The sequence below is a fragment of the Bombina bombina genome, chromosome 6 (assembly GCF_027579735.1).
Source record: "Bombina bombina isolate aBomBom1 chromosome 6, aBomBom1.pri, whole genome shotgun sequence".
Taxonomy (NCBI): Eukaryota; Metazoa; Chordata; class Amphibia; order Anura; family Bombinatoridae; genus Bombina; species Bombina bombina.
The window spans coordinates 1,118,018,838-1,118,030,818 of NC_069504.1; the positions used below are offsets into that span (position 1 = coordinate 1,118,018,838).

Genomic DNA, 11,981 nt, shown 5'->3' on the forward strand with positions numbered 1-11,981 from the left:
ATATTTCCTTTAGTAATGTTACATTACCTGTTGCTGTTCCATCAACATCTAATACTCAGAGTGTTCCTGTTAACATTAGAGATTTTGTTTCTAAATCCATTAAGAAGGCTATGTCTGTTATTCCTCCTTCTAGTAAACGTAAAAGGTCTTTTAAAACTTCTCATTTTTCAGATGAATTTTTAAATGAACATCATCATTCTGATTCTGATAATGGTTCCTCTGGTTCAGAGGATTCTGTCTCAGAGGTTGATGCTGATAAATCTTCATATTTATTCAAAATGGAATTTATTCGTTCTTTACTTAAAGAAGTCTTAATTGCATTAGAAATAGAGGATTCTGGTCCTCTTGATACTAAATCTAAACGTTTAAATAAGGTTTTTAAATCTCCTGTAGTTATTCCAGAAGTTTTTCCTGTCCCTGATGCTATTTCTGAAGTAATCTCCAGGGAATGGAATAATTTGGATAATTCATTTACTCCTTCTAAACGTTTTAAGCAATTATATCCTGTGCCATCTGACAGATTAGAATTTTGGGACAAAATCCCTAAAGTTGATGGGGCTGTCTCTACTCTTGCTAAACGTACTACTATTCCTACGGCAGATAGTACTTCCTTTAAGGATCCTTTAGATAGGAAGATTGAATCCTTTCTAAGAAAAGCTTACTTATGTTCAGGTAATCTTCTTAGACCTGCTATATCTTTAGCGGATGTTGCTGCAGTTTCAACTTTTTGGTTAGAAGCTTTAGCGCAACAAGTAACAGATCATAATTCTCATAGCATTGTTAATCTTCTTCAACATGCTAATAATTTTATTTGTGATGCCATCTTTGATATCATTAGGGTTGATGTCAGGTATATGTCTCTAGCTATTTTAGCTAGAAGAGCTTTATGGCTTAAAACTTGGAATGCTGATATGTCTTCTAAGTCAACTTTGCTTTCCCTTTCTTTCCAGGATAATAAATTATTTGGTTCTCAGTTGGATTCTATTATCTCAACTGTTACTGGAGGGAAAGGAACTTTTTTACCACAGGATAAAAAATCTAAAGGTAAATTTAGGTCTAATAATCGTTTTCGTTCCTTTCGTCACAATAAGGAACAAAAGCCTGATCCTTCACCCACATGAGCGGTATCAGTTTGGAAACCATCTCCAGTCTGGAATAAATCCAAGCCTTTTAGAAAACCAAAGCCAGCTCCCAAGTCCACATGAAGGTGCGGCCCTCATTCCAGCCCAGCTGGTAGGGGGCAGATTACGATTTTTCAAAGAAATTTGGATCAATTCAATTCACAATCTTTGGATTCAAAACATTGTTTCAGAAGGGTACATAATTGGCTTCAAGATAAGGCCTCCTGCAAAGAGATTTTTTCTTTCCCGTGTCCCAGTAAATCCAGTGAAGGCTCAAGCATTTCTGAAATGTGTTTCAGATCTAGAGTTGGCTGGAGTAATTATGCCAGTTCCAGTTCTGGAACAGGGGCTGGGGTTTTATTCAAATCTCTTCATTGTACCAAAGAAGGAGAATTCCTTCAGACCAGTTCTGGATCTAAAAATATTGAATCGTTATGTAAGGATACCAACATTCAAAATGGTAACTATAAGGACTATCCTGCCTTTTGTTCAGCAAGGGCATTATATGTCCACAATAGATTTACAGGATGCATATCTGCATATTCCGATTCATCCAGATCACTATCAGTTTCTGAGATTCTCTTTCCTAGACAAGCATTACCAGTTTGTGGCTCTGCCGTTTGGCCTAGCAACAGCTCCAAGAATTTTTACAAAGGTTCTCGGTGCCCTTCTGTCTGTAATCAGAGAACAGGGTATTGTGGTATTTCCTTATTTGGACGATATCTTGGTACTTGCTCAGTCTTCACATCTTCACATTTAGCAGAATCTCATACGAATCGACTTGTGTTGTTTCTTCAAGATCATGGTTGGAGGATCAATTTACTGAAAAGTTCATTGATTCCTCAGACAAGGGTAACCTTTTTAGGTTTCCAGATAGATTCAGCGTCCATGACTCTGTCTCTGACAGACAAGAGACGTCTAAAATTGATCTCAGCTTGTCGAAAGCTTCAATCACAATCATTCCCTTCGGTAGCCTTATGCATGGAAATTCTAGGTCTTATGACTGCTGCATCGGACGCGATCCCCTTTGCTCGTTTTCACATGCGACCTCTTCAGCTCTGTATGCTGAACCAGTGGTGCAGGGATTACACAAAGATATCTCAATTAATATCTTTAAAACCGATTGTACGACACTCTCTGACGTGGTGGACAGATCACCATCGTTTAGTTCAAGGGGCTTCTTTTGTTCTTCCGACCTGGACTGTAATTTCAACAGATGCAAGTCTGACAGGTTGGGGAGCTGTTTGGGGGTCTCTGACAGCACAAGGGGTTTGGGAATCTCAGGAGGTGAGATTACCAATCAATATTTTGGAACTCCGTGCAATTTTCAGAGCTCTTCAGTCATGGCCTCTTCTAAAGAGCGAATCGTTCATTTGTTTTCAGACAGACAATGTCACAACTGTGGCATACATCAATCATCAAGGAGGGACTTACAGTTCTCTGGCTATGAAAGAAGTATCTCGGATACTGGTTTGGGCGGAATCCAGCTCCTGTCTAATTTCTGCGGTTCATATCCCAGGTATAGACAATTGGGAAGCGGATTATCTCAGTCGCCAAACGTTACATCCGGGCGAATGGTCTCTTCACCCAGAGGTATTTCTTCAGATTGTTCAAATGTGGGGACTTCCAGAAATAGATCTGATGGCTTCTCATCTAAACAAGAAACTTCCCAGGTATCTGTCCAGATCCAGGGATCCTCAAGCGGAAGCAGTGGATGCATTGTCACTTCCTTGGAAGTATCATCCTGCCTATATCTTTCCGCCTCTAGTTCTTCTTCCAAGAGTAATCTCCAAGATTCTGAAGGAATGCTCATTTGTTCTGCTGGTGGCTCCAGCATGGCCTCACAGGTTTTGGTATGCGGATCTTGTCCGGATGGCCTCTTGCCAACCGTGGACTCTTCCGTTAAGACCAGACCTTCTGTCGCAAGGTCCTTTTTCCATCAGGATCTCAAATCCTTAAATTTAAAGGTATGGAGATTGAACGCTTGATTCTTAGTCAAAGAGGTTTCTCTGACTCTGTGATTAATACTATGTTACAGGCTCGTAAATCTGTATCTAGGAAGATATATTATAGAGTCTGGAAGACTTACATTTCTTGGTGTCTTTCTCATCATTTTTCCTGGCATTCTTCTAGAATTCCGAGAATTTTACAGTTTCTTCAGGATGGTTTGGATAAAGGTTTGTCTGCAAGTTCCTTGAAAGGACAAATCTCTGCTCTTTCTGTCTTTTTCACAGAAAGATTGCTAATCTTCCTGATATTCATTGTTTTGTACAAGCTTTGGTTCGTATAAAACCTGTCATTAAGTCAATTTCTCCTCCTTGGAGTTTGAATTTGGTTCTGGGGGGCTCTTCAAGCTCCTCCGTTTGAACCTATGCATTCATTGGACATTAAACTACTTTCTTGGAAAGTTTTGTTTCTTTTGGCCATCTCTTCTGCTAGAAGAGTTTCTGAGTTATCTGCTCTTTCTTGTGAGTCTCCTTTTCTTATTTTTCATCAGGATAAGGCAGTGTTGCGAACTTCTTTTAAATTTTTACCTAAGGTTGTGAATTCTAACAACATTAGTAGAGAAATTGTGGTTCCTTCATTATGTCCTAATCCTAAGAATTCTAAGGAGAGATCATTGCATTCTTTGGATGTAGTTAGAGCTTTGAAATATTATGTTGAAGCTACTAAGAATTTCCGAAAGACTTCTAGTCTATTTGTTATCTTTTCTGGTTCTAGGAAAGGTCAGAAGGCCTCTGCCATTACTTTGGCATCTTGGTTGAAATCTTTAATTCATCATGCTTATGTCGAGTCGGGTAAAACTCTGCCTCAAAGGATTACAGCTCATTCTACTAGGTCAGTTTCTACTTCCTGGGCGTTTAGGAATGAAGCTTCGGTTGATCAGATTTGCAAAGCAGCAACTTGGTCTTCTTTGCATACTTTTACTAAATTCTACATTTTGATGTGTTTTCTTCTTCTGAAGCAGTTTTTGGTAGAAAAGTACTTCAGGCAGCTGTTTCAGTTTGATTCTTCTGCTTATAATTTCAGTTTTTTTCATTATAAGATTTAAACTTTGTTTTGGGTGTGGATTATTTTCAGCGGAATTGGCTGTCTTTATTTTATCCCTCCCTCTCTAGTGACTCTTGCGTGGAAGATCCACATCTTGTAGTCATTATCCCATACGTCACTAGCTCATGGACTCTTGCTAATTACATGAAAGAAAACATAATTTATGTAAGAACTTACCTGATAAATTCATTTCTTTCATATTAGCAAGAGTCCATGAAGCCCACCCTTTTTGTGGTGGTTATGATTTTTTTGTATAAAGCACAATTATTCCAATTCCTTATTTTTTATGCTTTCGCACACTTTTGTCTTATCACCCCACTTCTTGGCTATGCGTTAAACTGATTTGTGGGTGTGGTGAGGGGTGTATTTATAGGCATTTTGAGGTTTGGGAAACTTTGCCCCTCCTGGTAGGAATGTATATCCCATACGTCACTAGCTCATGGACTCTTGCTAATATGAAAGAAATGAATTTATCAGGTAAGTTCTTACATAAATTATGTTTTTGACGCTAGCCAAGTGTACTACTATCCCTCTTGAGGATAGATCTTCCTTTAGAGAACCTATGGACAAGAAGTTGGAAACTTTCCTAAGGAGAATGTTCCAACACATGGGATTTTTATTTCAACTGGCAGCAGCGGTGGCTGGGGCCGCCAACTACTGGTGCGAATCCCTGTCTGAACTTATCGAAGTGGAATCTCCACTGGAGGATATTCATGAGAGAATTAAGGCTTTAAGAGTAGCTAATTCCTTCATCTGTGATGCGAATATGCAGATTATACGCCTGAATGCTAAGGCTTCAGGTTTTGCTGTCCTAGGCACCTTTATCAGAAAGAGGTCTGGGGTTCTATTCAAACCTCTTTGTGGTTCCCAAAGAGGAGGGAACTTTTCATCCAATTCTGGACCTGAAGTGCCTAAACAGATTTCTAAGTGTCCCTTCCTTCAAGATGGAGACAATAAGATTAATCCTTCCCCTGGTTCAGGAAGGACAGTTTATGACTACCATATATCTGAAGGATGCATGCCTTTACGTTTCGATCCACAAGGAACATTTTCAGTTCCTGAGGTTTGCCTTTCTGGATCAGCACTTCCAGTTTATAACACTTCCATTTTTGGCTTAGCTACTGCTCCAAGGATATTTCTGAAGGTTCTGAGGGCTCTTCTAGCGGTTGCCAGAACCAGAGGTATTGCAGTAGCACCTTACCTGGATGATATCTTGGTACAGGCACCATCTTCTCGTCTAGCAAGGGATCACTCAGAATTTCTTCTAAGTCTTCTTCAGTCACATGGATAACATGGATGGAAGATAAACTTGGAAAAGAGTTATCTTACTCCAAATACCAGAGGGCACAGTTATAGACTCAGTGTCCATGAAGATCTTTCTAACAAATCAGAGACATTGCAAGCTAACAACAGCATGTCTTTCCCTCCAGGCCTCCTTAAGACCTTCGGTTGCCCAGTGTATGGAGGTGATTGGACTCATGGTGTCTTGTATGGACATCATTCCCTTTGCCAGATTCCGTCTCAGACCCTTACAGCTATGCATGCTGAGACAATAGAACGGTGACCATTCCGACCTGTCCCAACAGATTGTACTGGACAGCCTGTCGAGAGACTTGCTCTCTTGGTGGCTCTGTCAAGATCTCCTGTCCCAAGCCACATGCTTCTTGAGACTGTCCTGGGAGATTGTGACTACAGATGCAAGTCTATCCGGCTGGGGAGCCGTTTGGGGTGCCAGTAAGGCACAGGGGCTGTGGACTAAGGAGGAGTCCACTCTTCCGATCATTATCTTGGAACCCTGGGCAATCTTCAGTGCTCTGAAGGCTTGGCCCCTCCTGGGTTCGTCCTAGTTTATCAGATTCCAATCAGACAATATAACTTTGGTAGCCTACATCAACCATCAGGGAGGAATGAGAAGTTCCTTAACGATGAGAGAAGTATCTCAAATCCTAGAATGGGCGGAGGCCCACAACTGTGCGCTGTAAGCGATCCACATTCCGGGTGTGGGCAACTGGGAAGCAGACTTCCTCAGCAGGCAATCGTTTCATCCGGGGGAATGGTCACTCCACTCCAATGTATTTGCAGAGATATGGAGCAGTTGGGGAACGCCAGAGGTAGACCTCATGGTCTCCCGTCTCAATGTCAAACTACCCAGGTACGGGTCGAGAGGACCCTCAAGCAGAGGGTGGTGGCCCACATCAAACAAGAGCAAGCATCAGTGATTCTAACTGATTCATCTTGGCCGTGATGGACTTGGTTTGTGGATCTGGTGGGGATGTCCTCATCTCCTCCGTGGAGGTTACCTTGTCGCAGGGACCTGCTGATACATGGTACCTTCCTACATCAAAATCTAGATTCTCTAGATTCTCTGAAGCTGACTGCGTGGAGATTGAATGCTTAGTCTTAACCAAGAGAAGTTTCTCTGAGACTGTCATTGACAATTTGATTCAAGCTTGTAAGCCAGTTACTCGACGCATCTACCATAAGGTGTAGAAGACTTACCTGCAAAGGGGTGAGGAACGTGGGTTTTTTTCTCATAAGGTTAAAGTTGCCAGAATGTTATCTTTTCTCCAGGATGGACTGGAGAAGGGTCTATCTGCTAGTTCCCTGAAGGGACAGCTATCGGCCCTGTCGGTGTTGCTGCACAAGAGATTAGCTGAACTTCCGGATGTGCAGTCCTTTGTTAAGGCCCTAACTAGGATCAGACCTGTGTTTAGGAAGGTGGCTCCATCTTGGAGTCTCAATCTTGTTCTTCGTGTGTTGCAGCAGGCTCCGTTTGAGCCCATATATAATGTTGACATTAAACTGTTATCTTGGAAGGTTCTGTTTCTATTGGCTATTGCCTCTGCTCACTGAGTATTTGAGATTTCTGCCTTGCAATGTGACCCCCCTTATCTTGTTTTTCACGCCGATAAGGTGGTTTTATGTACTAAGTTAGGTTTCCTTCCTAAGGTAGTGTCAGTTCGTAACATTAAGAGATTGTTGTTCCTTCCTTGTGTCCCAATCCTTATGTTTGCTTCACAATCTAGATGTGGTTCGAGCCTTGAAGTTTTATATTCAGACTACTAAGGAGTTCAGACAATCTTCAACTTTGTTTGTCATCTATGCGGGTAAACGTAGGGGTCAGAAGGCCACTACGTCTTCCCTGTCTTTCTGGTTGAGGAGTGTCATCCACCTAGCTTATGAGACAGCGGGACAACAGCCTCCTGAGAGGATTACGGTTCATTCCACTAGAGCAGTAGCTTCTTCCTAGGATTTTAAGAACAAAGCCTCTATGGATCAGATTTGTAAGGCGGCTACCTGGTCCTCCTTACATACTTTTTCTAGATTTTACACGTTTGATGTGTTTGCAACGGCTGAAGCAGCTTTCGTGAGAAAGGTTTTGCAGGCTGTGGTGCCCTCAGACTAGGGTCCGTCTCTTTCTTGTTCCCTCCCGTTATTCCTTCTGTGTCCTCTGTAGCTTGGGTATTGTTTTGCCAACAGTAAGGAATTAAATTGTGGAATCTCCCTGCCTTATGGAAAGAAAACAAAATTTATGCTTACCGGATAAATTCCTTTCTTTCCTGGCAGGGAGAGTCCATGACCCCGCCCGTAAGATATTTTGGTTTGGGCGGCTCCCTTTTTGTTTCTCTTCTGGCACCTTTATACCCTAATGTTTCTCCTACTTTTCCTCGTTCCCTCGACCGAATGACTGGGGGGATAGGGGAAGTGGGAGGGATATTTAAACCTTTGGCTGGGGTGTCTTTGCCTCCTCCTGGTGGCCAGGTGTTGTATTTCCCAACAGTAGTGAATGAAGTCGTGAACTCTCCCTGCCAGGAAAGAAAGACATTTATCTGGTAAGCATAAATTTTGTTTTTTTCTTTCATGATTCACATAGAGCAGCAATTTTTAAGCAACTTTCTAATTTACTCCTATTATCAAATTTTCTTTGTTCTCTTGGTATCTTTATTTGACAAAAGCAGGAATGTAAGCATAGGAGCCGGTTCATTTTTGGTTCAGTACCTGGGTAGTGCTTGCTGATTGGTGGTTAAGAGTTCCTAGGGTGCTGAACCAATAATGGGCGGCTCCTTAGCTTACATTCCTGCTTTTGTCAAATAAAGATACCAAGAGAACGAAGAAAAAATTATAATAGAAGTAAATCAGTAAGTTGCTTAAAATTGCTGCTCTATCTGAATCATGAATGAAAAAATTTGGGTTCAGTTTCCCTTTTAATGCACAGACACCCAGATTTTGGATGTTGCGTAAACCTCACATTTCTTTCTGATTTCTGTTTACAAGCAGTCTGATAGAGAACCTAGTCATCCTAGGGACTATCTCCATCTAAACAGATCCACAGATTACTGTATAATCTTCTCACAATGGGATGGAATTTTAAACAGAGCTGTGTGGGCTGTTAAACAAAAGAGCTAATGCATAGTTCATGATGCATCAGCTTCTGTTTTGGAAGTGTGAGCCATAGAGCAATATTTTCTGCCTCTCAGTACTTCAGTGTGTTCCTGTGTCTAACAAAGGGACAGTGCACCATTATAATGTGTCATTGTGTCATGGTGCCTGTCTACTACTCTCTATAGAACTCTCATCATGTGGTGTATAAGGTGCACACCAATCACTTGTGCCATTTTCTATTTATGTTATGCTTTCTTGGCTTCCTTTTGCTGCCTATAGTTTTTCACTGCTCTGTCTCTGTTGCCAGCCTTTAATGGCCAAGCTTTCTAGCCTGAAAATCAAAATGGGTCAGATGCAATATGAAAAGCAACGGATGGAACAAAAAAGCCAGATCTTAAAGGTGCAGTAGATTGTGGCTGCCTGGGCCATGTTCTGTGTCCATTTGTTTGGCGCTGTGCAGTTTGTGCATCTGCTGTGGGTGTGATTCTGTTCATGTAGCTGTACGTTTAGACGACACTTCACCTCACCATCCAGCTTCTTATAAGGAATTTGAGATACTAGACATAGATTGGGATAAGAAGGGCATTTTTGAGGTTTTGGTATAATTTTTTTATATACTCTATAGTCTAACATTCTGTTTGCATATATAAAGGGACACTAAAACATTGTAAGCTGTATAAAAACTACACATTCACCTCTGAGAAGCCTGTGGAACAAATAGTGCAGCTTTTTTTTATTCTTATTTTTTTATTCTTGGTTTTGTTTTTTCTTCTGATTTCCCTGTCCCCCAGAACAAAAATTATTTTTATTTTATTACCACCTTGTCCTTATGAATGTGGTGTGAAGATGCATTGCGGATCACACGTGCAGTAGATTAAAATAGTATACAGCTCTGCACTGCAAATCCCTCTTAGTTCTCTTCCCTTAAGGTGGTTTAGAACTGATTCTGTTCCTGAGCAATAGGTATACAAGATGATCATACTGACGTTACCCCATTTTTCTTTGGCCAGCCCCAAAAAAGGGGGAAAATGCTAAATAGATATTAAAGGGATACTAAACCCAAATTTTTTTCTTTCATGATGCAGATTGAGCAATTTTAAGCAACTTTCTAATGTACTCCTATTATAAATTGTTCTTTGTTCTCTTGGTATCTTTATTTGAATAGCAGGAATAAAAGTTTAGGAGACAGCCCATTTTAGGTTCAGCACCTGGGTAGCGCTTGCTGATTGGTGGTTAAATGTAAACGTCAATCAGCAAGCGCTCTCCAGGGTTTTGAACCAAAAATGTGCCGGCTCCTAATATTTAATTCCTGCTATTCAAATAAAGATACCAAAAAAACAAAGAAACATTGATAATAGGAGTAAATTAAAATTGCTTGCTCTTTCCGAATCATAAAAAATCATAAAATAAATAATTTTGGTTTGGTATCCCTTAAACTTAACTTTGCAGCATTCTTGTTTTTGAAAGCCTGTCATAGTTTTGTGCATTTATTTCCAAACCTTCTGCAGCGATATGTAGCTTAGTTAGTGTTGGTATAATCTCAAGAGCATCATTTGTGGTCACCAACATAGCGGTGAAACCCCCGGGAAATTATTGTAGTTGCACAGAAATGTATAAAATCACTTCTAATAATGCAATCAGACATTTTGTTACAAATTTAGCTGATCTGGCAGTGGCTGTGATAATCATAAAGGTCACCGCTAGGGGCTCTATGTGTGTAAGTTACAAAACAATAGTTTGATCCCCCACCGGCAGCACTAGGGGCGCTATGCACTACCAAACTACTGCTCTGCCGTTTAGTGCCTTATTTACTTGCCCAGTGCTCTGCAAGGAAGGAGGGAAAGGCAGATTGCTATAGGTCAGGGGTCAGCAACCTTGGCACCCCAGATGTTTTGAAACTACATTTCCCATGATGCTCAGACAGCCTAAAGAGTTCCTCAGCATCATGAGAAATGTAGTCCCGAAACATCTGGGGTGCCAAGGCTGCTGACCCCTGGTATTGGTAATAAAAGATGAGGAACCCATTTATACAACCTGCATCCCTGATAGCCACCCTTGGTCAACACTTATAATTGCTGCTAACATCTCCGAGCTTGATGTTGCTCTTTAGTTCTTCTTTGCAGTCAACAACAAAGGCTTGTGGTTGGAGTATCCCTTGTATCATCCATGTCATTCAGATCAGAAACCGCGCAGGAGAGAGAAGCCTGATCTTGTTTTTTTTATGAACTTAAAAGGGACCTTGTGAGGGGTGTGGGTTTAACACAGGAACAGAGAGAGGTGACATTTTCTGCAGAATAAGCATAAAAAGCATGAACTGGCTTCAATTCTGCACTATGATTACAGGCTCTGGTATGTCTGTGTCAATAATCACCATTGTGTACAAAGTTACTGTCTTCATTGCATGTTTGTTGTTTTTTTTAATTTAATGCAACATCGTATAGTTACTAATAAGAGTTTTGCTAAATGAGCTGTGTTCTATATTTTTTATTTTAGAAAGATTGGCCGCTTTTTTGTTTGTTTGTGTGGGAGTAACTCACTGGCAGGCAAGGGTTAAAATGTGTTATCTAACCATATACAATGCCACCTGCTGGTTATTAGTTCCTCATGTTATTGATTTTCTGTGCCTCAGTGTAGTCTGTGTATAAAACTGCAAGATTGATAGTTATGGAATTTACAAAATCTAAAATTGCGCCTTAGGCTTAATATGCACTGGAGAGCAACGATACAAGATAGATATATTTAATATACATTTATTATTTTAAAAACATAAACAAACATTTTTAAAAAATATATAAAGGTGTGCACACAAACATAAGTGATAAACAACACTATGATTAAAATTAGGCCAGCACTGGGTGAAAGATGTAATGAAAAGAGTCCAAATGACAGTCTCTATAAAATGTATCTTTTACAGAATGCAGAGATAAGGTGTCAAAGCTTACTTACACCAGGTACTCTCCGTTCTGGATGCGCATATCCCCTCCTCTATTCATCCTGGCAACCAATTAGTTAAGAGAGAATTGGACTACCATATCCTGTCATTTTCCGGCTTTAGGGATTCCTACTGCGGCATCTGTCCTCTGCTTTCAACTTCCGGTATACCATGTGACTAAGAGAGCCCTTTAGGTAAACTTCAAAATTTAGAGCAACACTTTTGAACTATCACACAGTCTTTTTCAAGCTCTCCAAAAAAAGACAGTGATAGTTGAAACGCGTTGCTCTAAATTTGTAAGTTTACCAGAAGGTTGTAACCCGAGCTGAGGACGGATGCCTCAGTATGAATCCCTAAAGCCGTAACCCTGACAGGATATTGCGGTCCAATACTTGCTTAACTAAGTGGTTGCCAGGACGAATAGATGAGGGGATACGCGCATCCAGAACGGAGAGTAACTGACCTCAGCCGGGTTAGCCCCTCCCCCCCCCCCA

At 40.8% G+C, this 11,981-nt stretch overlaps 1 protein-coding gene across 15 annotated transcripts in view; it reads left to right on the forward strand.

Annotated features, from left to right (window-relative positions):
• PPFIBP1 (PPFIA binding protein 1) overlaps positions 1-11,981 on the forward strand; it is a 650,864-nt gene that overhangs the window by 327,938 nt on the left and 310,945 nt on the right. For 9 of the 15 annotated variants that reach the window (XM_053719064.1, XM_053719065.1, XM_053719067.1 and 6 more), the window contains one exon: positions 8,863-8,955. The exons of the other annotated variants lie outside the window; for them this stretch is intronic. In XM_053719064.1, the coding sequence (XP_053575039.1) occupies positions 8,863-8,955 (93 nt within the window). The remainder of the gene's footprint in view (positions 1-8,862; positions 8,956-11,981) is intronic. 15 annotated transcript variants of the gene reach the window in all.